A 27,092-nucleotide genomic window follows, 5' to 3' on the forward strand; every position below is an offset into this window, starting at 1 on the left:
AAAGGGAACTAGATTCTCTTTGAGTTAAGGAAGAGTTGGCTTGCTTTTCCCTAAGAATTTTGCATTTGATCAGATAGATGCCATATCCATGGAGAGTTCTGATCTTGTCATAAGGACCCAGAGGTCAGACACACACACACACACACACTCTCAGGTTTTCAGACTGTCTGAGGCAAATCACTTCCCTAGCCTGACCAGACTGTCATGGTTCCCCAGCCCAGCAACACATTCACATCACCTGGGGAGCTTCTCCAACCTGAGGGACTGCCAGCCCCATCCCAAACCACTTTCAGCAGGGTCTCTGCTGGCTAGAGCCTGGATACCAGTACTTCTAAGAGCTCTCTGATGATTCTAACATGAGATCCACTGGACAAGGACCTCTCCAAAGCCCCTCTTGGCATCCTGGTGCTTACAACAGTGTATGATTCAAAGAAGACACTTCCTATGTGTTTGATGAATAAATTAATGAGGATTCTGACCCACGTTTTTTGTTTTGTTTTGTTTTTACTATTTCCCTATTCACAATGTATGAAGCAAAAGAAGAAAAGAAACAGGTGAATTGCAAATGAGAATCCTGGAGCAGTGCTACCCAATAGAAATTTCTGCATTGATGGAAATGTTCTATAATCTGTGCCATCCAATCCAGTAGCTATAAGCCACATGTGGCTCCTGAGCACTTGAAATGTGGTTAGTGTGACTGAGAACTGGATTTTTATGTCATATGAATCAAACAGCCACGTGTCACTTCTGGCCACCTTACTGAACAGCGCAGACATAGAGTGTCTGCCTTTCATAAACATACCTCTAGCTGTGCCCCTCCATGCCCCTCTTTGACTAACAGGGCCCCGTTTTCATTTAGGGCAGTCCCCTGCTCCTACTACCTATGGTCTCTGTGGGGGCAGTTCATGAAGTTGTCCTGCCCTCTTCCAGCCAAGGGGTAGGTCCAGAACCTCAGCTCAGTCAACCAGACTCTCCTTTCCAGGAAATTGACTGTAGCTTCAGGGTTGCAAGAAAATGACTTGGAGCAGATTAATACCAGTGCTGATTCCCTAAGACACTGTGTATTAGTTTCCAGAACATTACTCCCCAGTGTGACAATAATAAGTGAGATACGATGTGACCTAGGCATCATTATCTTCATCATCCTTCTCATCATCCAAGAACATCATCGTACCCAGCACCCCTGACATGCCGGTTCCCAAACTGGGTACTTCAGCTGCCTAGCTTCTCTGGGCATCATTTCTGCATCTGCAAAATGGAAATTAACTCAACCAAATTTCTTTGAGAGTTTTTGTAAAGGCAGCAAAAGAAATATTAGTCATAAGAGCTTAGAGCCAAATGAGGGAGTGTCCGAAGTGTCACCAGAGGTCTTGTTTCCTAGATACAGGTATGGGGAGGCATGGGAGGTTTTGATGCAGGACCCAGGATCTGGGCCCCCATTCACAAGCTCTTGTCCTTTCTCAGCTTTCTGCTAAAATGAGATTAAGACACGTCCCTCCCTAGTTTCAGCATTTTCTCATCTATTTGCATGCCCCTCCCACCTTGGCTGACACCTGTCTCCTCCTCCTTCTACAAATATATCCCAGAAAACTCCCCAGGCTAAACCATGCTGGCCTTGTACCCAATTCATTTCTTCTTTCCCCAGCAACTCACTTAACTGGCAAGTTGCCCCAGGTGTGCACTCCCATAGCTTCCTGGTCTAAGCCTCTGGCAAAGCGTTTTACTAGAATCATGTTTAACCACCTCCTCCAGTGGTAGAGACTGTAAGCCTTTCCAGGGCAAAGCTCACGCTCCTCTTATTCACACCGAATCCCCAGAGCCTCCTACAGAGCCAGGCACCTAAGAGGTACCCAATAACTATTCCGTGTTGAATGTTCGAATAAGGACTCCAAGTGCATTTTATTCCTTGTCATTTCAGGAAGTGTCATTTCACAGAATTAATCATCTAATGCTGCATAACAAAATACCCCAAAACTTACTGACTTTAAACAACAATCGCTTCTTATCTCTCATTTTCCACGGGAGAGAAATTTGGACAGGGCACCGCAAGGTGGACTTATCTCTGCTCCTTGTCTGCGACCTCGTCTAGACGACTCAAAGCCTGATGACGGAATAACCCCAGCTCACCACTTATCTGATGAGTGAGGCTGGCTGGGAGCTGAGAGCCTTCCTGGAGAGCCTCCTGTCCTCTCTCCATGTGGCCTGGGCTTCCTCACAGCATGGTGGTTAGGCTCCAGGGTGGCTGTCCTGGGAAAGGAAGAAAGAGACAGAAAGACTGTCTCCTTTCTATGACTTTGGCTTAAGAGCTACGTAGCATCACCTCCACCTTGTTCTGCTCTTTGCAAGCCAATAGCTAAGTCAAGCCCACAGTCAAGGGGAGGGGAATGAGCCAACATCTTCTGGAAAGAGAAGCAGTAAAGAGCTTACAAACAGGGGCGCCTGGGTGGTTCAATGGATTAAAGCCTCTGCCTTTGACTCAGGTCATGATCTTGGGGACCTGGGATCAAGCTCCACATAGGGCTTGCTGCTCAGCCGGGAGCCTGCTTCCCCCACCCCCTGCCTGTCTCTCTGTCTACTTGTGATCTGTCAAATAAATAAATAAAATCTTTTTTTTTTTTTTAAGATTTCATTTATTTATTTATTTATTTATTTGTCTGTGGGGGAGAGAGAGAGAGAGAGAGCACAAGCAGGCAGAGCTGCAGGCAGAGGCAGAGAGAGAAGCAGGCTCCCCGCTGAGCAAGGAGCCGGTGGACAGGACTCCATCCCAGCACCTCGGGATCATGACCTGAGCTGAAGGCAGTGGCTTAACCGACTGGGCCACCCAGGTGTCCCTAAATAAAATCTTTAAAAAAAAAAAAAAAAAGCTTGCAAACATGTTTAAACTACCACAACCACTTAGCTAGGGCAAGAGGTCAAGTGCCGGGTGGAAAGGCAAGTGTCTGAAGAAATAAGGCTTCAGTTCAAGTTATTCGCTGTGTGAGCTTAAAGGACTTGCTCTCTGAGACTCAAATTCCCCATCCATGCAATGAGTAGGTTAAGGTTGAAGGTGCCTGGAGGTTTTCATGCTCCGAGTCTTCTAGCCTCAGTGAGCTTAAGAGGATCTCCTCTTAACTAGCTTTCTTGAAGTCCCATGACCCTTTCCATCACTTATCACCCTTGGTTTCTGATCCTGGAGGCAGCAAAAGTAGCTACTGGAGCTCAGGGGACCTAGGAAGTTCAGACATGAGGGATAACTTTAGGGAACAGAGGAGAACCACTGAGCAATTCCGGATTCTCCAAGGCCTCCGCTGCCCCAGCCCAGGTGTAGAAACCTCAGCTTATCAGAGAGGGGTGGTGAGAAATGCAGCCATTACAGACCTAAGCAATCAGCACCTGCAGGTAGGCAGGCCAGAGCCCAGAAATCTGCTCTACCACCCCACCTCCCTGCCGCCACATTCATACTAACTCCTGGTGGGAGAAAGGAGACCACAAGTCTTAAACCACCCAAGGCTATCAGTCTCCTTTGGAAAGTTCTTTCCCTCGGCTCCCTGTTGGCACCTATTCCCCGTTACTGCTCTGTGGAAGGGAAGTAAAGGTTGCCTTGGGCCTCTGCAGTCCTGCAAGCAGTATTTCCCCCTTCTTCTGAGCCGGCTGGACCTTGCTGGACTGTCGCCTCACACTCCCACGGGTCGCGCGGTCCCCAAACCCTGGGGCGCAGCAGCCCCTCTGCCTGCGGTGCGGGGACGCCCACCGCCAGGGTCCAGGGAAGCCAACTAGGGGCAAACTCCGCGCATCCCCCTCCCACTGGTCTCCACTCGGGGTGGAACTGGTTGGCTTTTAACCCTTTCTCTTCCAGAGGTCGGACCCTAACCCCCAGATGTCCTCCTTTAGGGAGCCCGCACTCCAGGAGGACTCTGCGCTCACCGGGTGCGACGAGCTCGGCTGACAGATCGGGAAACCCAGGCCCACTGAGGGAAGCGATATGGAGGATGTCCCGCGGGAAATTAGACTCTGAGTCCTGTCTAGAACCCGGTCCTCCAAGCCGGAGCTCTCGCGCCGACCCCCCGAGGGCCCCGGCGAGGTGCTTCCTTTAGGAAATTCCCGACCGCGGGCCTCCCGAGCCCGGAACCTCGGTGCAGTTAGCGCTCTGCGCCGCACGCTATGAACTTCCTCCGCGGCTCCGCGCCGGCTTCGCGGCGCCCCGAGAAAGAGGTGGGAGCGGAGCGGACGACCTCCTGCCTCCTGGAAATAACTTGGGACGCGGGGCGGGGGGCGGGCGGCGGAGGGCCCGGCGGGAACGCGCTGGCCCTTTAAGTGGGGGACGGAGCGCATGCGCGGCGCGGACGGGAGTCGAGCCCGGTGGGCGGCGGGCGGGCAGGGGACGCGCGCTGCCCGAGGCAGCTGGGCCCTGGGGCGGCGGGGGCGGCGGCCGCCCAAGCCTCAAGGAGCAGCCGAGCCGCGACCTGCGCGTGGACCCCGCGCCCGGCGGGCTGCTCTCCGGGGACTCGCGCAGCCCGCGCTCGCCGAGCCTTTGTCGCTCGCCAAGGCTTTGTCACTCGCCTCCAGCTCCATCCGCGGGCTGTGGCTGCGCGAGCCTCGAGCCCTCCCAGTCCGGCGGTCCATCCTCCGCGCCTCCATCCTGCCCCATCCCAGCCGGGGCAGCGGGAGCGCGAGCTGACCGCCGCGGAGCATCCTTCGCCCAGGCCGGCCGCGCCACCGCCCATGCCGCAGCCACTCCGAGGCTGCGACCGCGCGGCCGGAGCCCGCCGCTCGGTGACCTCAGCCTGGCCTCTGCGCGCCGCCCGAGTCGGCCCCGCTGAACCCCGGGCCCGGGAACGGGACCCGCGCCCCGCGATGGCTCGGCTGGCGCTGAGCGGCGCCGAGTGCCCGCTGTCCGCCCGCTGAGGCGCGCCCGGCTGGGGACCGGCGAGGCCTTGGCGCTCCCCGCCGCGCCCTTCCCCCTCTGGGAGTTGCGCTGCTGTTTCCCGGGGGTGAGGGGACGGGGGCCCGAGACAAAGCCCACTTTGTGCGGGGAGTTGGCCGCGGGCGTGGAATGAGCGCGTCGGCGCGCGCCCCCTCCCCGCGCCCCGCCAGCTGCGAGTCTTGGCTCCCCGGCTCGTCGCATCGAAGAAAGCGCGCCTCCTCGCCACCCTCCCGTTCGGGGGTCCCGGCTCGGAGCTGATGCGGCCAGGAGTCGCCTCGGTGCTCCCCGGAGCGCACGCTGCCTTGAGCGTGCGATATTTTGCAGAGAAATCTGTTCTCTCCAAAACTGGGACTTGGGGAGCCGGGTCGGCCTGAGCACCGGTGCCTTGACCCTCTGTGGCCGCAGGTCGGAGCTGTTTGGCCTCAGTTTCCCTCCGACTTTTCTCTTTGCAAGCCCAGACTGCTGCCGTCATTGTTCTCGCTGTCAAATGGGGGAGCTTTGAGAAGGCTGCCAACTTGGGGTGTGTTCTCTTTATTCCGTTTCACAAAAAGAACAAAGCCTCTAAGGCTGACCCCAGACAACCACCTCTCTATCCCCTACTTCACGTTGAGGCACTGATTTTTTTTTTTTTTTTCCTTATCGAGTAGTATTTTATTGTACAGGAGCCACGCCCTGGTTTCTTAAAGGCGCCTTACGCTCTGTTTGGCCATGTGTTATCTCTGCAGCTGGTGTGTGGGAGGCCCCCTGTGAGCCACCTATTTTTTTCCTGCCTCCTGATATATACTCCCACCCCCATCAAGGATTTGGGGATGCCCGGGGGGAAGAAAGTGGCGGGGGGTGGCAGCAGCGGCGCTGCCCCCACTGCCTCTGTCACCCCCTCTGGGGTCAGACGTCTGGAGACCAGCGAAGGGGCCTCAGCCCAGAGAGATGATGAGCCAGAAGAGGAAGGCGAAGAGGACCTGCGAGATGGAGGCATCCCCTTCTTTGTCAACCGGGGTGGGCTGCCTGTGGACGAGGCCACCTGGGAAAGGATGTGGAAGCACGTGGCCAAGATCCACCCCGATGGAGAGAAGGTGGCCCAACGGATCCGTGGGGCCACAGACCTGCCCAAGGTGAGGGATGGGTATGTGTGTGGCTTGGGGGAGGGGAGTTAGTATCCAGGCTTTTGGTCATATTGGGGCTGGGAAAACAAAACCACGCTTTCCTTTGTGGGGTAGGGGACCGCTGGCATGGTAACACTTTGAAAACACAGATAGGTTGTACCTGTCCAGAAGAATTTTCTTTCAGCTGCCACTGAGGTTCTGTGAGGTCTGCATACCCTGTTTCCAGCAGGTGCTCTTCCATCTCCTTTTATTTTTTTGTTAAGTTTATTTATTTAAGTCATCTCTGTATCCCAGTGGGGCTCGAACTCATGCCCCGAGATCAAAAGTTGCATGCTCTTCTGACTGAACCAGCCATCTCTTTTTAAATACCCATGTTTTGTGAGCCGGGCAGCAGATTAACAAGTGCACCAGTGTGGCTTACATCTTATTTGTTAAGCCAGTGAACTGTGGGCAGAGAGGTAATGAAGGACTAAGGAGGATACAGGGCTTCAGATACTGAGAAAATGTTTTCGTGCCTCATCCCTCTGAGTTCTCTGACAGCCTTGAGGAACGAGTGGGCTTTGAGGTCCCATTTTTACAGATGGGAACTCAGGCAGGAACTCAGGGTCCCACCGCTAGTAAGTAACCATGGAGCCAGGACCCGAGACCACAGGTTTTCCGGTTCCATGTCCTCTGCTCTGCTGGAGGCGAGGGCAGTCCGAAAAGGGCCTGTGGAGAGGGGTAAAGTTAAATCATCTTTCCGTGTAGAGCTGGCCCCGGGATGGCTGTCCTTCAGTTGTGTTCCCCAGGAAGGCTGAGGCTGTGTCTCATTCATCTTTGTCTTTCCAGGACCTTCTGTGCACCTGGCACAGGACAGGCACAGGCGTGTATTTGCTGGGTGAAAGAGTGCTCGCGGTTTTCACATGCATAGTTTTGGGGTTTTTTTGGCATTACAGCTGAGACTAAGGAAACACTCTCCCCAATGCAGAAATGCCCAAAGAAAAGCACTTGGGGCAAAGGTCAGTGCCCAGTGCTTAGTCGTGCCTCCTCAGGTGAGTAGGGAGCTAGGGACAGCGGCCCTTCACGTAGACTAGACATGAAGACAGTCTGTTTTGTTTCATTTTTACCAAGTTATCAGTAGAGCCATCAGAAGCTGTCTTCTGGGAAAAGGGAATTCAGAAGTTGAAGGTTAAGCAACACCCTCATATTTCCAGGGGAGATAAAATGTGGATTGATTATGTATGGCTACATTATCGTCCTATGTAGAAACTTGGAACTTATGAGGCTAATCCCCTGTGATTGGATATTGTTTCTAATATTTGATTCTTAAGATGAACACGTGGTGAACATTCTAAAACATACATTTGGGGGTCCGTCTCTGATTATTTCCTTGGCATAAATTCCTGGAAAGGAAGCATTGTGTCAAAAGATATGAATGTTGGTTTGGATCGCCCATCTCCCCATGTGAACTCAAGCAGACCCTCAACCTTGGTGAGCTAGTTTTCTCACCTGTGCGATGGAGTGGACTGTGGGGAAAATTCAGTGAGAGACTATGTGTCAAAGCATTTAACAGACAGTAGGCTGAAGCCAGTGGTTGTTAGCGGATGTTTGTTACCTCTCTGCACATCTTCCGTCAGGACGGGAGGCTAGATTTCCCACGGGGTCAGCTCCAGGAGGGCCAGCACCCAACGCATCTCCCACAGCAGCAAGCGGGGGGTTGGCAGACAGCTCCCCAACCACCTTGCTTATGTCTAAATCGGGCTGTGGGAGAGTGTGAATGGTTCCCTGCAAAACTGTTACCATTCCCGAAGACTAAAAAAGATCTGCAAATTCGTTAGCGACTAGTCTGTAGTCTTGCCATCTTCAGCCTTCATGTCTAGGAAGGACACCCATGAAGGAATGAAGCTCCTGGCCAGGTGTGGAGGGGATGTTGTGACTGACCGTCCGGTGGAGTGGAAGGGGTTTTGTGAGCAGCCTGGAAAAATTCCAGTCTCACCCTCCTTACGCCACAGGACAAAGGTCACAGACAGAAAAGCTGCACATCCCTACGAGGTTCCTCTTGGACCTTAGCCCAGAATAGAAAGGAGCCCTAGAGTCTGGGAAGCACTGGGGGTTGGTGCCAGCAGCAGAGACGACCGACCCCTGGGCTGGGCCCTGCCTGAGTGGCCGTGCCCCTGGAGGTGGCATAGAGGCACTCTCTCACATCATGGCGGGCCCAAGAGCTGTTTTGTTGGGATGGCGCACTGTTTTAAAAGATCACTGGAGCCAAAATGTAGAATTGGGAGATTTCATATAAAGATCCAGATTTTGGGCACCTTTTCAGAAAATGAGACGATCCGGGAACAGAGAATCTGCGATCCCACATAGCAGCTGGCAGCTGGCCCTGAGGACGCGTCCCCCTCCCCTGACGGGCCACAGTCCCCACCACGTCCTCCCCACCTGCCTTCCCCCTTTGTGCTCCCAGTCCGGCCCCTGCCCCTTGGCTCAGCCTGGGAGCCCCCCAGTGTAGCAGTGTGATACAAAGAGCTGGGCAGAAAAATCCAGCATATGCAAATCCTGATTCTCTCATAACTGTTTTTGTGTGAGGAAGGCACGCAGCCTCCTTGTGCCTCAGTGTCCTCAGCTGTAAAATGGGGACAGTCACCACAGCGGTGTCCGAGGGATTTCAGGAGGAATTGTTGGAGTGGAGCGTGTGAAAAGGTGAGCACGGAGTATGTGCACCTCACAAATGGAGCACGGCCCAGGGTGCAGCCGCCATCACCCCCCGGTGCTTTGAGGGAACAGCCTTTAGAGGATGATACAGTTTGTTGAAGGACAGCCCACTTCTAAAAGGATGTCAGGTGCAGGCACACCGTGTGTCCTTACCTAAGAATCTCTCCTTGATGTTCCAAGCTGCCACCACCTTTAAATGCTCAGCGGCCCCTGCTCCCAACGCCAGCTGCTGAAGGTCTTCTGACCGTGGCTCTGGCCACCGAGCTCCTACAGAATGAGAATCTGAACATCTCCAAAGAGGTAACACAGCCAGCATCAGCACATGCTGACCAGTCATTTTGGCCCACACGGTAGTGATGCTGGACAAGAATCGAACCTTGGCCCTATGCCAGTCCCTGTTCTAAGGCCTCAATGTGCAGCATCTCCTTTAGGCTGTGAGGTTGGTTCTGTTACAGTGCCCATTTCACAGATGAGGCCTCTGAGGCACAGAGAGATGTTCAGGAACTTGATGCCAGTTGGGAAATGGCAGAGCTGGGATTTGGATCATGATGGTCTGGTCTACACCTTCATCTGTGGGCTGTTCTGCCTCCCAGAAGCCTCCCTGTTGTGCTGGTTGAAATGGGCTCCACCAGGGAGAATGTCTTGGTAGAGTTCAGGACTTCAGGGGGTCTTGGAGTAAGGGTTACCTTTGGCCTTGGTAGTGGAAGAGGAGTTGTCCTGGAAGGATCTGGGGAGCAGACACCACTCACTGCCACATACCTCACTTAACTACTCCTTGACACTTCCTGGCTCCTGCTTTACAGGTGAGGCTCAAGGTGCAAATCCAGGCTCCAGTCCTAATGCAGGCCGGACCATTTGGGTGTACAGAATCTCTGTGTGTGTGTGTGTGTGTGTGTGTGTGTGTGTGTTTGAGCAAATGAGTGTGTATAGGAACGTTCAGAACGGCATCGGCCCTGTCTATACTAGTTAACACGTAATGTGAGTCATGCAGCTGGCCACATGGCTCCTTCCAGCTAAGCCTCAGTGGTGGGGGCCTTTGAGGCCCCTCTTGTGAATCCCACATCTTTCTCTGCCTCTCCTGGAGTCATTTCCTTCTCCCAGAGTAACCAATCCCTAGGTTCTCTGTCAGGGCAGCCGATGCCCTGACCCAAGGCTGGCTCCGGTAAGCGTCGGTGAGGGACCCTCTCACCGACTGGAGCTCCGTCCTTGTTTGGAGTGGCTCAAGGGAGGGCATCTTTTCACTCTCTGTCCAAAGCCCCTGGAAGCCCCTGGATGGCCTCACTAGAGAAGGGGATGACCCACTTGCCTCTCAGAGACCTTCCACCTGAGGAGGTCAGGCACCCTGCTGTTCATGGTACACTGCAAAGGAATTCTCCAGTTCCTCTCCCTCTTCCCCTCCCCCCATATCCTGATCAGGGAAGGCTAGGCCAGGCCCTCAGAGTTCTGGAGCTCATCTGGCTCACAGTGGTTAGGCAGGAAGTGGGAGAATGCCCTCCCCCCGCCATGCCCATTCTTGGGACTTTTATCCCCCTGGTGACTGTAAGTGGCCACGTCAGTTTGGGCAGCCGTGTGATATGAAAGGGGAAGTAGCTTCCTCCAGAGAGAGGTGTCAGCTGCTCGGGACTGCCCAGACAGGAAGGAGGGGACCAGCAAGGAAGAGACAGGAAGTTCATGCAGAGCTGTTCCTCTGGACTCTGCCAGCAGGGCCTTCCCTCCTGCCTCTTCACCCTTTGGCGTGAGTAGGGGTCTGTCCGAGACTGTCCTTTGTCCCCCTGTCCGCAGGGGCACCCACATGTGAGTGTACGGTGATCACTGGCATGTCCCCTCCCTCCACATTAGAGCCCCAGACATCGTAGCCCTGTAATTTAGAAGGCTGTGCCCTGTGGGCTCAGCATCTCATGACGGGGAGAACCTCTCCCTCCCCAGCCCTAGGCCAAGTTCACAGACAGGGCTCCTGCTTTGCCCTTTGGCTCACCCATACCCCTGTCCATGCAGCCTCAGCCTGCGGGGTGGTCTCTGTGTGCCCTGGAAGGATGTGGGGGTGGAGGCATGGCAGCAGGGAGACCTCTCTGTGGCTCTCAGGTGAGCCTGAGGCCACCTCCCAGCAAGATGTCCTGGTGGCCCAGGGGGAGCCCAGACAGGTAGGCCTTGTCTGTGAAGTCCGGTTCTTCTACCTAAAGACGTGTGTCTCGTAACCCCAGACAACTCTAGCTGGCACTCCTCTTGGCCACCTCTGCCTCACTGACTTGTCGCAGCCAAACTGCAAGAATTCAGGCCCCCTGGCCTGAGAAGGGGGCTCCTGGGCATCCATGAAACCCCTCCAAAGCAGCTAGGCCATGGCAAGTAGGTCCCCGGCAAGATCTGTCCCCAAACCTGTTCCTCCAGCAGCGACCACCTCAGCATTTCCGGCTGCGGCTGGAATGCCCGTGATACTGGGCTCTGGAGCACTCCCCCAGCCCAGGCAGGGCCCTGGGGGGCAAGGGGGCAGGAAGGGACACCAGGTAGATCCACTTTGATCCCACACTGGAACCAGAGCAAACCACAATGCAAATGAACTCAACCCCAATATTGACATTCTTGTTAAGCCTGGAAGTTAATGAATATTTAAGATTCAAAACAGCTGGGGAGCCAACCTGTGTTTTCTTAAAATTATGGAAGAAGCATAAAATCTAAACATCAACAGAGGCTCCAAATCAGGAATGCTGTCAAGTGCCAGGAGGGAGAGAAATGGCCTTGGCGGGGGTGGGGGGATGGAGGGGTGGTGGTGGCTTGACCACAGTCTCTGGAAGGAGTTGCCAAGGACAGAGAGTCAGGACAGGAGGGAAGGGGGACTCTGTCTCCAGGTGGGGGCTTCCCTGGGGGCGAGTCCTGGGTGGCAGGCAGGTGGGCTGGAAGCCCCAGGGTGAGCCTCCCTCTTCTGACCTGAGCCCTTTCTCTGCTCCTAGATTCCCATACCGAGTGTGCCTACGTTCCCACCCTCTACGCCTGTCCCTGAGCGCCTGGAAGCCGTGCAGCGCTACATCAGGGAGCTGCAGTATCCTCCGGGGTTCGGGGTCATGGCCACGCTCTGGCTGGCTTGCTGGTCCAGAGGCCAAGGCAGGCCGTCCTCAGACAGGGCTGGAGAGGCATCAGCAGAGCAGCCCAGTTCCATAGTCCACACCCGAGTGCCGTTCACAGATGTCTCTGTGGCTGTCCAGTGGTCAGCACAGCCGGGCTGTGTGAAGGTTTTATCGGAAGAGGGCCGGACCCGCCCCGGCCTCTCCACCACCCACTTCCCTGTCCTCCGGGTGACACGTAAATGTCTCTTGAGGGACCTGCCGTTGAGATGTTGAGATCGTCAGGCCTAGATCCCCCAGCACAGACCTCCTCCTCTGCTGGCCATCCAGACCAGCAGGAGGAGAGAGGGGAAGCTCCCTTGGGGCTGTTTAACAGCTGGTTTAAAAAGGGTAGGCGGAGGCCAGTGGAGGAGAAAAAGGGTGTTATGCTCCAGGAAGTAAATTCTACATCTTGGAACATTCTCCTAGTTCTTTGCCTTTTTCTTCCCTTGTAAGAGGCCAGCTGCCTAGCATGGAAAGACCTGACCCCTGCCATGCAAGCCCGATTCCTCAGTATCCCTGCTCTGGGCCTCTCCACCCCCTTTGCCTGCCCAGAGCTGTGTGTCCTGCGTCCTCTCCCTAGGCCTTTCCAGCAGCAGATGTGACAGGGATGGAAGGTCCAGGCCTGGGGCCTCAGCAGGAGAAAAGACAGACTCATTACAGGAAACGAGGCCCAGCCCTTCCATTGTCCCAGTGGGGACGCTGGAGCCCGAACTGGGGAAGGCAGTTGACTCAGGAGCAGCTCCTGGCTGTCGAGCTGCACTGGGACCCCCACTCCAGCCTCCTGTCCATGCACATTGCTCCTCAGCTGGTTGGAAAATGACGTGCTGCAGAGAGCTGTGCGCTCGTCTCCCAGCCCTGGCTGGCCTGGCGTCCTCTCCTTTCCAATATTCCAGTCTCGAGTGCCTTGTGACAGTGCTTTGTGGGGGTTCTTATCCAGTCTGTACTCCGGGAGTGCTGGGCCCGCGGTCTGGGGTAGGGGTGGGGGCAGAGGGATGTATCTCTTCCAGACCCAGCTAGGAAACCCTTAACTGGTACCCCCAGGTACAATCACACGGGGACACAGTTCTTTGAAATTAAGAAGAGCAGACCTCTGACAGGGTAAGTTTGGGAAGCACCCAGGCTAACAGTGCCCCTAGCCAGGTTGGAGTGCCTGGGGAGAGACAGGCGCAGGGACACTTCCCTGGGGAGCCAGCGAGTGGGGGCAAATACCACCGTGGGGCTCTGAGGTGGTCATAAAGGGGGAACTCTTGCCCAGGATGAATATCCAGGGCTCCCTTGATGGAAAGGAAACCCCAATATCCTTGCTGAGCTGGGAGAGTGATGGGCAGCCGCCCACCTTGCCTTGGTGATGACAGAGGGTGTCCCAGGTAGATGTCTAGCCTCATCTTTCTCTCTCTCTCTCTTCTTTTAAATTAAGAGGTGAGCTTAGCAGGAGAGAGCCAGGCCTCCCATTCTCTCCTTTCCTTGCAGCTGTCCACAGACTCCCTGTTGTAGGGGCCTGTCTGCTGCCCCGTTTGCCTTATTAGATGCTCTTCTAGTCCTTTAGTACAAGGCCAGTGTCTGAGAAACAGGGACCCCACTGGAGAGAGCACTGCATCTGTCACTTCCCGTTCTGCCAGTCCTTGAAGGTGCCTAGCTGGTTTCACCCCAAAGAAGCCCCGAAGGCACAGGGGTGAAGAGTGAATGCCATTGCTGGGTCTGGTGGCTCAGCCCAAAGTATAAAACCCTGTTTTATTTATTTATTAGAGAGAGACAGACAGACAGAGAGCAAGTGAGCTCAAGTAGGTACACTGGCAAGCAGAGGGAGAAGGAGAAGCAGGCTCTCTGCTGAGCAAGGAGCCTGCTGTGGGGCTTAATCCCAGGACCAATGACCTGAGCTGAAGGCAGCCACTTAACTGAGCCACCCAGGCACCCCTAAAACCCTGTGTTTTAAAAATTAATGTGAATTTTACATCTTTCTCCATGTATAATCTGTCCATGTTTGCTTTCTTAAGAAAAATACTTAAAATGGTCTATTTGCTAACTGTCTTCATTACCCCTTCTCCAAAGCCCTGGGTAGAAGCCAGCCTCTCTAACCAAAGAGCTTGGCTCTTACTATCCTGTGGCTGCTGGGTGCTGGGGGCCCCGCTCCAGCCTCAGGGTGATGGAGGAATCCAGCACCCTCCTGGGCAAAGCCAGTGGCCAGGCTGCGTTCCCCAGCCTGGGAGCAGCACTTAATGAGGAAGGAACTTCCTCCTTCCCCTGAGGCCTCAGGGATAGTCTGTCCCAAAGTGGCCTGAATTGCAAGTTCAGGTCACTAACTGCCTGGGTTGTCACTAACTGCCTGAGAGCCTGTGTCTAGGCTCCGGGCAGCTGGCCAGCTACGGGGGACAGTTGTAATCAATTACAAGCTCTTTGGAGAAGCCATGGTTGAGTCAAGAGTCACTGTGCTCCAAAAGGGACAAGAGCAATGCCAAAGTCCCGGCATCCTTGGCATGCTTTCCCACTGGCCCCCGCAAACACCATCCTCATAGAAGGCCCCCAGCCCCGCGGGTGTCAAAGACCTGCCTACCAATGCACCCCCCCCCCAATTCATGCTTCCCCCTCCCAGAAGTCCTTGGAGTGGGAAAGTCTGGGGTAGGAGAAGGAAATGAAAGGAGGGTAGGAAAGGGAGATGGGACCTCCTTCTTTATCTTTAGTGCCTGCCTCTTCTCCCATCCCTCAGGCTCAGGACAGATTGGGTTGGGGGTTGGGGGGATGCTGGGCCTGAGCTGGGGCGCTCTGTTCTGTAGCACTTCTAGAGCCCCTGCTCCCTCCTGCTGACCCTCCCCCACTGGAAGGGGGACATCATCATTCTCACTCCCTTCCCCCAGGCTGATGGACCTGGCCAAGGAAATGACCAAAGAGGCTCTGCCAATCAAATGCCTGGAAGCCGTGATCCTGGGAATGTATCCTTCCTTGGCCCTCAGAGACTAGGGGCAGGTGAGCTCCCCTCTCTGGGCTCCAGCTTCCTCCTTGGGAGGCGGAGGGCTGAATGAGCTCTGAGGCCCTCCCAGCCGTCTTGAACTTGGTCCCAAAGTGAAGGAGCTCTTGGGGGACTCAGTCCCCAACACCTCAGTTGCTGACTTTCCAGGCGTATTAGGCCAATCCCCCCCCGCCAGATTTTATTTATTTGAGAGAGAGAGTGAGAGAGAGCATAAGTGGTGAGAGGAAGGAGAGGGAGAAGCAGGCTCCCTCCTGAGCAGGGGGCTCAGCGCCAGGCTCTATCCATTCCTGGGATCCTGATCTGAGCCGAAGACAGATGCTTAACTGACTGAGCCACCTGGACACCCTTAGGCAGATCTTTTTTGAATCTTGTAGACACCGTGACTGTGTTCTCTGAACCCAAAATCTGGGCGTATTGTCTCACAAAGGCTGTCGTGCCATTTCTGAGAACCAGACAGTCTGGGAGAATCCGTTTGAATGCCCAAATGTTGGCATTTCCAGGACACATTGATTCGTGGAGATGATGGATGGGGTCTTTGAAACAAAAACGCCTCTTTAAAAAGGCAGAGTTTCTGGGTCACCCCCATCCAAAGGGCAGACTGAGGCCTATAGCGGGCTCACCAGGGGAGTGAGGTGGGACAGCCCAGCCCCGAGTCGGAGCAGGAGGGAGACAGGTGTTCATGGCCTGTTCTCTGCTCGAATTCGTCTGTGCCTTAGATACAGCCTTTGGTTTTGCTTCATGACAGAAAATGTTAAGCCTGTACAAACGGAACATGGTAATGAATCCCACGTGCCCATCACTCAGTCTTACCAGTCTTGATTCATCCCTGCCCAGCCGTCCCATCTCCTGCTTCCCATAGTACCTTAAGTATTCTGTCTCCCCCCGACCCCCGGTATGGGTGCTGGGCCTAGCGCTGCCGAGAGGGCCGGGGACGAGCTGCCTACCAGAACAAGGACTCCATTCCCTGGGGAGGAGAACATGATAGTCAGGCCAGGAGCACAGCTTCTCCAAGGAAGACTTGGAGAAGACCACCCCCCCAACCCCTCATAGACACACCTATCTTAAATTATACACCAAGACCCCAGGGGTGCCTCCTTAGCCCCCCTCCCTCAGAGGCCCCCAGAGCTCACTCCACTGTGGTGATGGTTTGCTGACAGGCAGGCCCGCTCAGTAGAGCCTGAGGGCATGGCCCTGTCCAAAGGGTTCTTGGAGGGGATGCACCTGAGGCCAGCCTGCACACTCGGGGCCATTGCCAGCACCCCCTTTGGCACCCCACATTTTCTTCTTCAGGAGGCTCCCACCCACACTGTAGGAGGGAAAGGAGGGGGACTCTGCTTCCTCCCTCCAGAGCTCACCTAAAGCTGGCCCAGGCAGGATCCCACAGTCCCAGAGGCCTTTCAGAGTTTACCTGGCATCTCCTGGACAGGAAGATGACAAGAGCAGCTCTCATCTGGCCTGGGGCCCCTCCCTCTGGCCTCCACAGAACGGCCACAGCCCCCCAGCTTGCCGCACACACGGCGGGTGCTGTACTGAGTTTGCTCCTGTGCCTCGTCCTTGGGGCGCCCTGGGTGCCTGCCTTGTTCATCTCTGCACCCTCAGGCCCTCACACAGAGTCAGGCTCAGTAAGTACCATAGTAGCTGAGAGCACGGACTACGGGGACAGGTGGATCTGGACCTGAATCCTAGCTCTGCCTCTTACTGTGTGACCCCAAGCTAGCCCCTCAGGGCCCTTCTCTGTCAAAGGGCGGACTTGGCGTGCCTGCCTTGCAAGATTATTAGGAAAACCAATCAAGTCAGTGCGTGGAGGACACTTGGCACAGGGCCTCTCTGGGGCACCTGATCCAAGCTCTTACCCGTTCATCTCCTTTGGCTCATTTGCTCACGAAGTACTGTTGGGTCCTTGGCTCTGGGCTGAGCCCCAGACAGGCATCAAGAAACGTGGGCAGGCAAGGTCCCTGTTCTCAGAAGTTTGCATTCTGCCAGGGGACACAAAGATAAGCCGGCAGACAAAGAAGTCAGATCATTACAGTTTGCGGTGAGCGTGTCATGGAGGAAAGAAACAGAAGAGCCCACTCGCATGAGAAGGCGAGGTCAGCCATGACCGCTGGGCCTAAGGCAGGAGAGGGGCAGGCTAAGGTGGGCAGGAGGCGGGCCTCTGGTCGAAGGGAAGAGCTGAGCAGAAGGTCCTGAGTGGGAAACGAAGGACGGAGAGACTGAATGAGTGCGGCGGGCGGGGTGAGAGGCCAGAGTGGGCAGCTGGCCCAGGCCCTGCCGGCCTCCTGGGCCCCGGGAGCTTGGCTGTGTGAGGGCTGTGTGACTGGGGAGCAGCAGCGAGAGAGAGAGAACAGAACCGTCTGCGTGGGGGAGGAAGTGTGAGAGAGAGAGGGAATGTGAGAGAATGTGTCTGAGAGCGAGTGGGGGGCGGGTGAGGGGACATGCGTGTGGCTGACAGGGGGAGGGAGACAGTGGTGCGGCGGGGGCCTCCTCTCTCTCCTTTAGCCACCAGAGCTGTGGCGAGCCCTGCAGTTTGCAGCGGGGAGCTCACGGTTAGCTGTTGATAGTTCGGGAGCCCCCTTGACATCCTAGCAGCCTTGAATGACTGAGAGCCCTGACCCGACAGGTTATTTTATTGAGCACCTACTGCATGCCAGGCTCCGGGCAGGAGAACAGGATGCCGTTGGGACCAGTCGCAGGGGACGCCCTTGGGAGCCAGGGTGGAGGGCCCCCCTGGGGTGTGGGTCCCAAGGTCGGGGTTGGGTTCGGGGTCAGGTTGCGGGGGTGGCCCCTGCTCCTCTGCTGGCTGTTTCCTTAGCGGGGCTGGCGGGCCCAGTTACCTCACCAACAGCATGCCCACCCTGGAGCGCTTCCCCATCAGCTTCAAGACCTACTTCTCAGGGAACTACTTCCGCCACATCGTGCTGGGGGTGAACTTCGGCGGCCGCTACGGGGCGCTGGGCATGAGCCGGCGCGAGGACCTGATGTACAAGCCGCCGGCCTTCCGCACGCTCAGCGAGCTCGTGCTGGACTACGAGGCCGCCTACGGCCGCTGCTGGCACGTGCTCAAGAAGGTGAAGCTGGGCCAGTGCGTGTCCCACGACCCGCACAGCGTGGAGCAGATCGAGTGGAAGCACTCGGTGCTGGACGTGGAGAGGCTGGGCCGTGAGGACTTCCGCAAGGAGCTGGAGCGCCACGCCCGCGACATGCGGCTCAAGGTCAGTGCGGGCACCGGGGTGGGGGGGCGGGGCGGAGCGCCCCCGCCCCCCAGCTCTGGAAGTGGAAGGGCTGCCTCTTCCTCGTGCGCCACATCGCCAGGGAAGGCCACCAACCCCCTCACCTTGGCCCCGACCCTAGCAGAGGTGGAGTGAGTCTCAAGGGCCGTGATGGGGGTGAAGAATCTACGTGGCCATCCTTGCCCCCCCCCCCGTTTCCCTCGAGTGGGCAGGCCAGGGAAGGCTCTGGAAGGAAGTAGCCGCTGAGCTGGGTGTGAATGGAGAGTGAGCCTGCAACCTGGGGAGTAGGGCAGGGGTGCGACCCTCGGGTGGAGCAGTTGGTTGGGAAATCAGGGGCTGTCTGGAGGGAAAGGTAGGGGCAGGTGCAAGGAGCCACCATCAGTCCTGCATGTCCTGACCCTTGACCTCCCAAATCCTGCTTCAGTAAAGGACTAGGGGGAAGTCAGAAACGGGAAGAAATTCATACCATGGGAAGACCATGAGGGTGGTCGTCCCTTCTGCCTCTTTCCCGCCTGCGGTGAGCAGGACGGTGAGAGGCTATTGTACCCCAGCCGGTGGGCTGAGATGCTGAGAAGCTCACCCACCCCCAGCCTTACAGTGGGCAGAATCTTGGCCTCTCTTTGGGTCCCCCTGGACTGGGGTGCCTCCCCTGGTGCCTGCCTGGCCCCTCCTGGGTGTTCAGCCCTTCCCCACTGGTCAGTCACTGTGGAACCCAGGAGGCAGCTAGTGGCAGGTAGGAGCTCTGTTTCCAGGGCAGGAAACTGAGGTACAAGGGAGCCCGAGCGCTTGCTCAAGGCGATGAGATCGGACAGGCGCTCAGTCTTAAGATGGGGAATGCAGGCATGTCACAGTGCCCCCCTGCAGGGTGGGTCAGAGCTCAGCTGCCCTGCTTTGCCAGGCCCCAGGCACTACCCTTGTCCAGGGTAGAAGCCAACTGCAGTGACCCTGTGCAACTAAGGTGGGGCCCTGGGGGGCCCTCCCCCTCCTCCAGCGGCTCCTGTTGCTGGAGTCCTACCAGGCCTTCAAGGGAGCAGGTTGGACCTAGAATCGGAGCCAAGAGTTTCCAATTCTTTTTTTTTTTAAGATTTGTATTTGACAGAGATCACAAGCAGGTAGAGAGGCAGGCAAAGAGAGGGGGGGCGGGGAAGCAGGCTCCCTGCTCAGCAGGGAGCCTGAAGTGGGGCTTGATCCCAGGAGCCTGGGATCATGACTTGAACCAAAGGCAGAGGCTTTAACCCACTGAGCCACCCAGGTGCCCTAAGATTTTCCTATTCTTTGGCACTGTGATTCCCAATCTGTTTGGTGCTAAGGACTCCCCACCTTATTTGCCCCTCTCCAGCAGCCCCATCATATACCCCATGTTTTGAAAAATCAGGTCAAGCTGATCATGTCATATGAAAGATATTTCATTTGCTTTTCTCATTTTCCTTAATCATGCACGACTGCCAGTCTGAGCTTCTGTGCGGCTTGAGATTACCAGTGTCCACCCTTGGACTGTTAGGTTCCCGGCCCAGAACACAGAGGCTTCTTCCCCAGCTGTTGCACTTACGTGGCATGGGTAAATGGCCCTTTTCTCCAGGGCTTCTTACAGTATCTTTAAGCTCAGCATCTTCCCTCTAAGTGCAAGCTGCCCGGCTGGGGAACCCTTGCCCCCGCAGCTTTAGTTCCTAGGAAACAGGTTTGGGATGACCCCTGGGAAACAGGGCAGCCTCGGGCAGGAGGGACTCTGGGAAGCCCTAAGTGTGCCTTTCTTTCTTCCTCCACACCAAGATTGGCAAAGGGACCGGCCCTCCCTCTCCCACCAAGGACCGGAAGAAGGACGTTTCCTCCCCGCAGAGGGGCCAGTCCAGCCCCCACCGCAGGAACAGCCGCAGCGAAAGGCGGTGAGGGATGGGTTGATGGGGTCGTGCCTGGGGGAGCCTGAAGGCAGCTTTTCCCTCCCATCTTCTAGATCCCTGTCTGTCTCTCACCCTTTTCTCACCCTTCCCTTTTTTGTCTCTCCTCCCCAGAGGGAGATGATGTGGGTTGGTGGATTGCTGTCCCATTTCCCCAGGGAAAACCACATCCGCTGGCCCACTGGCTACCCCATGGGTTAGGGTTAGGGTTAGGGTTAGTGTTAGGTGGGACGGAGGTGGTGATGGGTGGGCTCCCGCCAGACAATAAGCTCTCCCAGGGAAAGGTTAACATCAGATGGCAGCTAGTGGGTGGTTTTGAACCTAACTTTTGCCCTGCAACTCTGGTGTTTGCCTCCATCTAGATGGCAGAAACATCCCATTAAAATACCAGGCCGCCTCCTCTCCTTTCTCTCCTACTGATAGGTCTGGCTCTTGCTCTAATATTATCAGGAGCCACAGCTCCGAGATGATTAAGGAGCACAAGCAGGCCTCCCGTGGTCAGTGTTAATCCCTTCCACCCGGGAGGCTCTGGTAGGGAACCAGTTCCCAGTGCAGAGGGCTACACAGTTGAGCTGTTCCTCCAGCTGCTGGAGATGGGGGCCTCTAGCAAAGAGCAGGACCACACGCAGCATGGGTTCCAGGAGCACACTCCCACATGGACTTCGCTGCTGCCTCTAGGGCACCTTGAAGAATGGGGGGGAGCTCCCAGAAGCAGCCACTCTTTGTCCCTTCCTCCCCCACCTCCCTGCCAAGCCACTCATCCCTACCCTTCTCCATTCTTGTTTCCCTGCAGGCCATCGGGTGAGAAGAAGCCTTCTGAGCCCAAAGCCATGCCAGACCTCAATGGGTACCAGATTCGGGTGTGAGGCATGGGGCAGTACGCCAGCCTTGCCACTTCCGGGGGCCAGCAGCCATCTGCCAGAGCCAGCCTCGTTCGTGGGGAGCGAGGGGCTGGTGATGGGGGGGCAGGGCAAGAGGCAGCAGGAAGAGCCTGTCTCAGCTCAGCCACCCAAGCTGCTGCCCCTCTCACTGGGCCAGGACCCCTAACTTTGGGCCAAGAAGCAGTTAGTATTTTATTTGGAGTTTTTAACCCAATAACTGAAGTTTAAAGTGTTTGGGGAAAGCTTAAAAAACTAATGGATCTGCCCATCACCAGAAGGCCAGTGCTTAGGAGATCTAAGTTCCACAAGGCTGGGTAAGGAGGGGTTGCTGGCTCTGCCGGCAGCTCTCTGGGACTTGAATCCATCCAGTCTGTGGGAAATCTCCCAGCCCCACTTAGCCCGCGGCAGGAGGGATGGACGTGTTCCTCCAGTTCTGCCTGCTATGGCAGAATCTTGACCCAGGGAACGGGAAGCAGGGTAGAAATCATCCTGGGAAAGGGCTGTATAGCCAGTATCAGGACCTTGGCACAAGACCACATCTGCCCCAAGAGCAGAGCCCAAGGCCTGGGAGAGCCCTCGTGCCCTTGTGGCCCATGGACAGTGCTGTGCGGGCTGTAGGAGAGCCCAGGAGAGACCTCTGTGGGGAGAGCTCCCAGGCCCCTACCTGGTCCCCTTGCTTAGTCCAGTTCTGCCTGTTGCTGGAGCTAGGGGACTCCCTGCAGAGGGGCTGGGCTTTGCCAAAGGCCCAGAACTGCACTGGACTCAGTGTGACTGTAGGGACTGAGCCAGCCTGGTGGGTTCAGGAACTGTGGCTGGGGTAGAGTGGGACAGTCGGGCCTGGGGCTATCCCCTGGCAGTCCCCAAGGGTTGGGAGGAGGCACTGCTACTCCCCCCTTTCTGTTACCTCAGTCCTCGCTCTGAAAAGAAGACCCGATCAGGATGCCTGTGCCTCAGGCCTATCTCCCCACATGCAGCAGCCCATCTAGGTTTGGGGGTACCATTGATGATCACAGCTTGTCAGGGAAGAATCTGAACAGCTGGGAGTCTGCACAGCCTGCCTGTCGAGTGAGAGATACCTGGCAGGCGAGTGAGAAGTGGAAAGAAGTTGGCAGGGTTGGGAGAAGGTTCTAGAGGCTGAAGCAACAAGGTGGTGGTAGGACAAGTGTGCAGCTGGCCACACAGAGGAGCAGAGCCCGGGGACAGGGGAGTGTAAGTGAGAGAAGGATGTGGGGAGAGTTGAGAATCAGGGAGCTTGGGGAATAGTGAGTTCTCAGCTGCTGGCAGTGTCCAAGCAAAGCCTGCACGGCTACTTGTCGGGCAGCTGTAGAGCGGATTCAGGTGATGGAAAGGCAGCTGGGTATGATGACCGGTAAGGTTTCTTTTCACCAAGAGGCTGTGATCCAGCCAGGGCCTGGGCCCTGGAAAAGGGAGGATCAGAACCAGGGTGGTGAGCTCACACGCCCTCAGGGCCAGGCGGGGGCTCGGAGGGGGGCTGCAGGGCTGGGTGGGCACTGTGGCCACTGAAGCGGCTACTCCTGCTCCGCCAGGGTCCCTGCCTCGCCAGATAGTCTGATTTTTTTTTTTCCCCCAGAAGCCAGAACTCTGGATTTTTGTGTGAAATATCCTGACTTTTAAATGTTGGCTATCAGTTCAGAAAACTTAAAAACCCAACATGAAAGAGGATGCCAGTTTGTAATCTGAGGTGGAGCGCGCTTGTGCCGGGTAGAAGTCCACGGAGAGGCTTTGAGGTGGAGATCATGAAAGTTCTAGGCTTCCCAGGGCAGGCTGGGCCAGGGCAGGGTCCTTGCCACGGAAGCTGCTCGCAGAGAGGGCAGCTGGCCCATGTCTGTCTTCCTTAGTCTCCCTGCAGACCAGAGACCCACTAGGGTCACCAGCAGAGGTGGTGTGGAGACCGGGGAGATGGATGGGGTGAGAGAACCGGAGAAAAGAGGGAGGGAGGGAGACGGGATGCTTTTGCTAATGCGAGTGCCCGTCAGGGAAGCACGGGAGGCTGGCAGCTCTTCACACCAGCAGCTTGGGCCCGGAGCCAGGCCCAGCAGGAAGCCAGCTGGGCAGTCCCTCGGGGTCCTCAGGGTTCACCAGGCCCTGCGGAGGCACCTAACCTGCCCCCGGACTGTACCCCAGCCAGGCCAATTCCAGGGCCGTTGTGACCCCTGACTCACCATCCTGGTTCTCAGGGCGTGGGGTGGTGGTCCCCACGTTCCCCACATTGGCCTGAGGCAGAGACGGCTCACTTGGGGAGGTGTGCTGCTGAAAACGAACAAGGCCTTTCCCGGGTCTACGTGTGGGTGCCTCGTGCAGGCCACTCATCAGCAGGGGAGGGGATTCAGATACCCCTGTAGGGCTTGAGGGAAGACGAGTGCTAGGGGATTGGGGTCAGGGAGACAGGAGGAACCTGCTCAGCCCACAGGCTCTGCCCTACGCAGTCTGGGAGCAGGAAGTGGAATGAGGCCCACCCCTATTGCTGCCCGCAGGAGGGAGCTGATCACCCTGAGCTGGGAGCCTCCAGCACACCCTCTCCTCGCTGAGACCTCGGGCCTGTGATGGCCACCACAGGATACAGCGGTGCTTTTTAATTTATTTTTAACATTTTCTCCTATGTAGCAAGCCCTCCTCCCCTCCTGAGCGTGTTTACACAGGCTCCGCTCCCTGGGGCTGGCCTGACTGCAGAGTTTCTGGGGAGGCAGAGGAAGGGACTTTGGGGCCTTAGTCACCATCCTTGATTTCACCTCATCCTACTTCCTGTGAGGAACAGGCGCCTGGCTCCTGACTCAGGACTGCCTTCCAGCACTCAGTAGGGGCTCCTCTGCCCGAAGGAGTTGCGGGGCTGCTGGCCGAGGAGGCCCCAAGGTGAGGTCAGAAAAAGCTGCTTAATGAAGGGTAGGGGTGGCAGTGAGTGCTCCCCAAAGTCCACCTCCTCGTGCTTAGTGCCAGCACCCAACACTGGGAAGCTGGGTTTAGAGAGCCTTCCTGCCCAACTAACTGCCAGTCCTCTCCCGCCCATGGCCTCAACACAGTCATGTTCGCCTCACCCATCACGCCAGACCTCATCCTTCCTGGGCGTGGACACGTGGGAGGGTAGCAGCCCCCTGGCCGGGGAGTCACGAAGCCTGGAGCGGGGATCCCGAGGAGCAGAAAAGGCCATAAGCCAGCTGTGTCTGTTTTCTGGCCCTCTCTGTCAGCACACGCCCTAATTCCTTCCATCTCGAACTCGACCTTCTGGCTCTGAGATGGGGTCCAGTTTTGGTCAGCAGCATGCCCAGAGGCCCATGTGTCCATGTGCACCTAGGTCTCCTGCCTGAGTATCTTTCTGGCTTCGATGCACCCAGCCCATCCCTCTGGCCTTGAAGGCAAGTGCAAGGCAGGTCAGCATACTGTGTTCTTTGTGCCCCAGCACCCCTGTCCTGAAGACTCCGTTCTTTCCCGCTGAGGAACCAGCTGAAGGGTGGGAGGGGGCCTGCCCCAGGCCGGGCAGTCTGCTGTGGTGCTAGCTGCAAGCCCATCAGTGTTGACCCCCTTGCCACATCCTAGTGCTCCTGAGTCCCAAGTTCCCCTTTCTCTCCGGTGTGCGTGGCCCAGGGGCCTGGTGATGGGGGCCACCCCTCCCTCAAGCTTTGTGTTGGGCTGTGGGACCAGACTTTGTCCTTCTTGCTCTTCCCGTGTCAGTATTGCTCCCTCCTCTCTCACTTTTACACCCCTCTCATCGCTGTGCTCACTTTTTTCCTGAAATGAATAAAAGCTCCCCGGCTCCGGTTGCATGGGCCGGGCAGAAACCACATGGAAGCCTGGTCTCCTTTCCCCTGGATGCTGGGGCTGGAGCCCACCCCACCCACCAGTCAGCCTCGGTGGCTCCAGGAAGAACATGGCCAGAAGTGAGGGGAGCCCCAAACCAGCCAACCCGAAAACTTGAGGCCCCTGTAGTCATCGTGAAACTTCTGGGGTCCCAGAATATCCCTTTCAGCCTGCCTGAGCCACTCTGCTCTTGTTAACCCCAACCTGGGAGATCTTTCCTGCTGGCTGTAAACAAACCCTTCCCCTTCACACAGCCAGCTTGAGCCCTGCGGGCCAGCATCTGTTCCTCCCATGCCGGTTCCCAGCAGTCCCCCAGGGACAGGGGAGGAAGGAGGAGTATTCCCCTCGGAGGAAAGGTTATTTCAGGAAAGCACAGCAACAGGGATCTGAAATCCCTCCTCAGCACGGTTGCCCACAGTCTCAGCATAGAATCCATGGTGGCTACAGCCACCGGTCTGGAGAACACCTCTGGTTCCACCCATCACCCCTGCTCCCGCTCCAAGCCCCTTCCCATGTTTAAGACTAGCCCAACCATGGCAACCGGACTTGCACAGAAATAGCTCTTAGACCCCACAGCCTTAGTTTTCACATATACCCTTCTTTCCTCTGCTCTCCATCCATTCAGCTGAGAGTAACACCTGAACTTGTAAGAAGAGGTGGGGTATTGCCTCCTCATTCCAGCCAATTCCCATTAGGTCCTGTGCTAACCAGTAAGACTCCCTCACTTCCAGGGGTATGGTGGTAAATCATGGCAGCCAGGAAGGGAGGCGGTCTGTTGGAATCCATGGATGTCTCAGACTGTATTTTATAGAGAGGCAGTTTTGTTCCTTACAGGCTTATTTAAGTCTGATTTAAATGATACCCCCAAAAAAACCCTTCGGTAAAGGTAACCAGAATCTGTGAATAATGTGGATTGTACACCTTTACTAAAAGGGAACCTTATACTGTACACATTCAAGTCCAGCTAAAATACCCATTCAGGGGTCTGTGGGTAGACTACAGTGATAGGGCTCATTCACAGTGGGACCACTGGATTGCTGGTGTACAAATGAGGGGGGTCTGTGCTGGGACCAGAGTCCATCATGAGTTCAGCAGGCTCACTGTGGACACTGCTTAGAATTGACAGGTAAATATCATCATGGACTTCCGGGAGGATCCAGACTCAACTTATGGTGTGTGTGTGTGTCAGGGGGGGGGTACCTCATTTCCTGCTGCCCTGTTTCCTCCAGGCTTTCAGCATGTCCCAGCCTTATTTAGGCACAGGATTGATTTGTGTTGGACTTTCAGATGCAGGTGGCATTTCTTGGAGCCCTGAACAGGGAGAGGTCAAAATCCTTGTCACCCCCATCTGTCAGTATCTGCCCTCCAGAGTGGTGGTCAGTGGTGACAAGAAGAGGTGGTCATAGCAAAGACCCAAGCAAATGGCCCCGACCTGAGCTGCCTAGCTAACTCTTAGTGTTTGCCAAGGGGCTACGGGACCAGCTGCTGAGGCTTGACAGGTAGTGGAAATGGGTCACCTCAGGTTGGCCAGAGGGACAGCTCTCTGGGGATATGCACTACCTCCAACCCCCAATAAGAAAGGGCTTGGTCATGGGAAAGATGATACCTCCCAGAATTTAAGTGTAGAGACCCCAGTCTTCTCTCCACAGCTGTGTATGGCCTCAGCAGCAGAGGACCTGAGGAGGCATGGGGCAGAGTCGCCTTGGAAACATACACGGTTCACACTCTCCTAACGGGGGTGGAAGCTGGGCCCTACCAGGCTCTCATCTGGCTGGTTCCTGCCTAGAATAGTTTGGTTTCGTGCATTTGCTCAGAAAGGGGGAGATGCACCAGGATGAGGCTGGAAGTGCTGGGCTGAAGGTCCACTCTCTCCTCAGGTGGAAACTAGAGGAGGGGGCTCCCTCTGACTCCTGGGAGAAGAGAGGCCACACTGTGCATTACATACCCAATCAAAAAACAACCCTCTGGTTAGTTGTTACACCAGGGCAAGAACTGGGAAGAGAAAACAAAGTTTAAAGACTAAAACCGGCAGCAGGCCAGTTGGTGAGTTCCCTTCTCCCAGGCCCACCCAACATGGGTCTTTCCTTACAAGATAACCTGTCTCTCCTACTCCGGGAGAGGCTGTGCTCTGAGGCGTGTGGGGTGTCAAGGAATAAAGCAAAGGAGATCTTCAATCTACCTCTGTGGGAATTGGGTTTCCTCAGATGTAAATAAAGGTAATAATGCCGGCACTGCTGCCACATGGTGTGGTCAACTGACGTGGGTGTGGAAGCACTGTTTGAACTTAATAAAAGTCTGTGCAAATGTTCCATGACTCAGGAAAGCCTCCAGGCCAGGAAAGGGGCTCTGAGGATACACCTCAAAGCTCAGAGCTGCAAAATAATGCTTCGCCCACAGGCAAACCACACAGCCAGGCTGGCAAGAACTACGCCTACCAATGATACTCTTCAAGTCTTAGCATCCCTTGCTTGCTAAAGCCCAATCGGCACAATTTCAGGTCTGAAAATTCCTCA

General features: G+C 56.0%; 1 protein-coding gene across 1 annotated transcript; it reads left to right on the forward strand.

Annotated features, from left to right (window-relative positions):
• The first annotated feature begins 4,451 nt into the window (after window positions 1–4,451).
• On the forward strand, window positions 4,452–24,570 carry VASH1 (vasohibin 1). Its single transcript, XM_044230446.1, has 7 exons — window positions 4,452–6,015; window positions 11,643–11,731; window positions 12,837–12,893; window positions 14,648–14,722; window positions 17,591–17,972; window positions 19,761–19,873; window positions 20,679–24,570. The coding sequence occupies exons 1-7, from the start codon at window positions 5,713–5,715 to the stop codon at window positions 20,749–20,751; spliced, it is 1,092 nt and encodes a 363-aa protein (XP_044086381.1). The 5' UTR covers window positions 4,452–5,712; the 3' UTR covers window positions 20,752–24,570.
• Window positions 24,571–27,092: the final 2,522 nt, after the last annotated feature.

The sequence above is a fragment of the Neovison vison genome, chromosome 13, assembly GCF_020171115.1.
Source record: "Neovison vison isolate M4711 chromosome 13, ASM_NN_V1, whole genome shotgun sequence".
Classification (NCBI taxonomy): Eukaryota; Metazoa; Chordata; class Mammalia; order Carnivora; family Mustelidae; genus Neogale; species Neogale vison.

What these genes read in the sequence shown, in the direction of transcription:
- VASH1 (XM_044230446.1), top strand. Translation starts at nt 5,713, where the DNA reads ATGCCCGGGGGGAAGAAAGTGGCGGGGGGTGGCAGCAGCGGCGCTGCC. An exon ending in CGCTACATCAGGGAGCTGCA is followed by an intron (nt 11,732 to 12,836) that starts GTATCCTCCGGG and finishes TGGTACCCCCAG; the next exon opens with GTACAATCACACGGGGACAC. An exon ending in GAAGCCGTGATCCTGGGAAT is followed by an intron (nt 14,723 to 17,590) that starts GTATCCTTCCTT and finishes TGGCGGGCCCAG; the next exon opens with TTACCTCACCAACAGCATGC.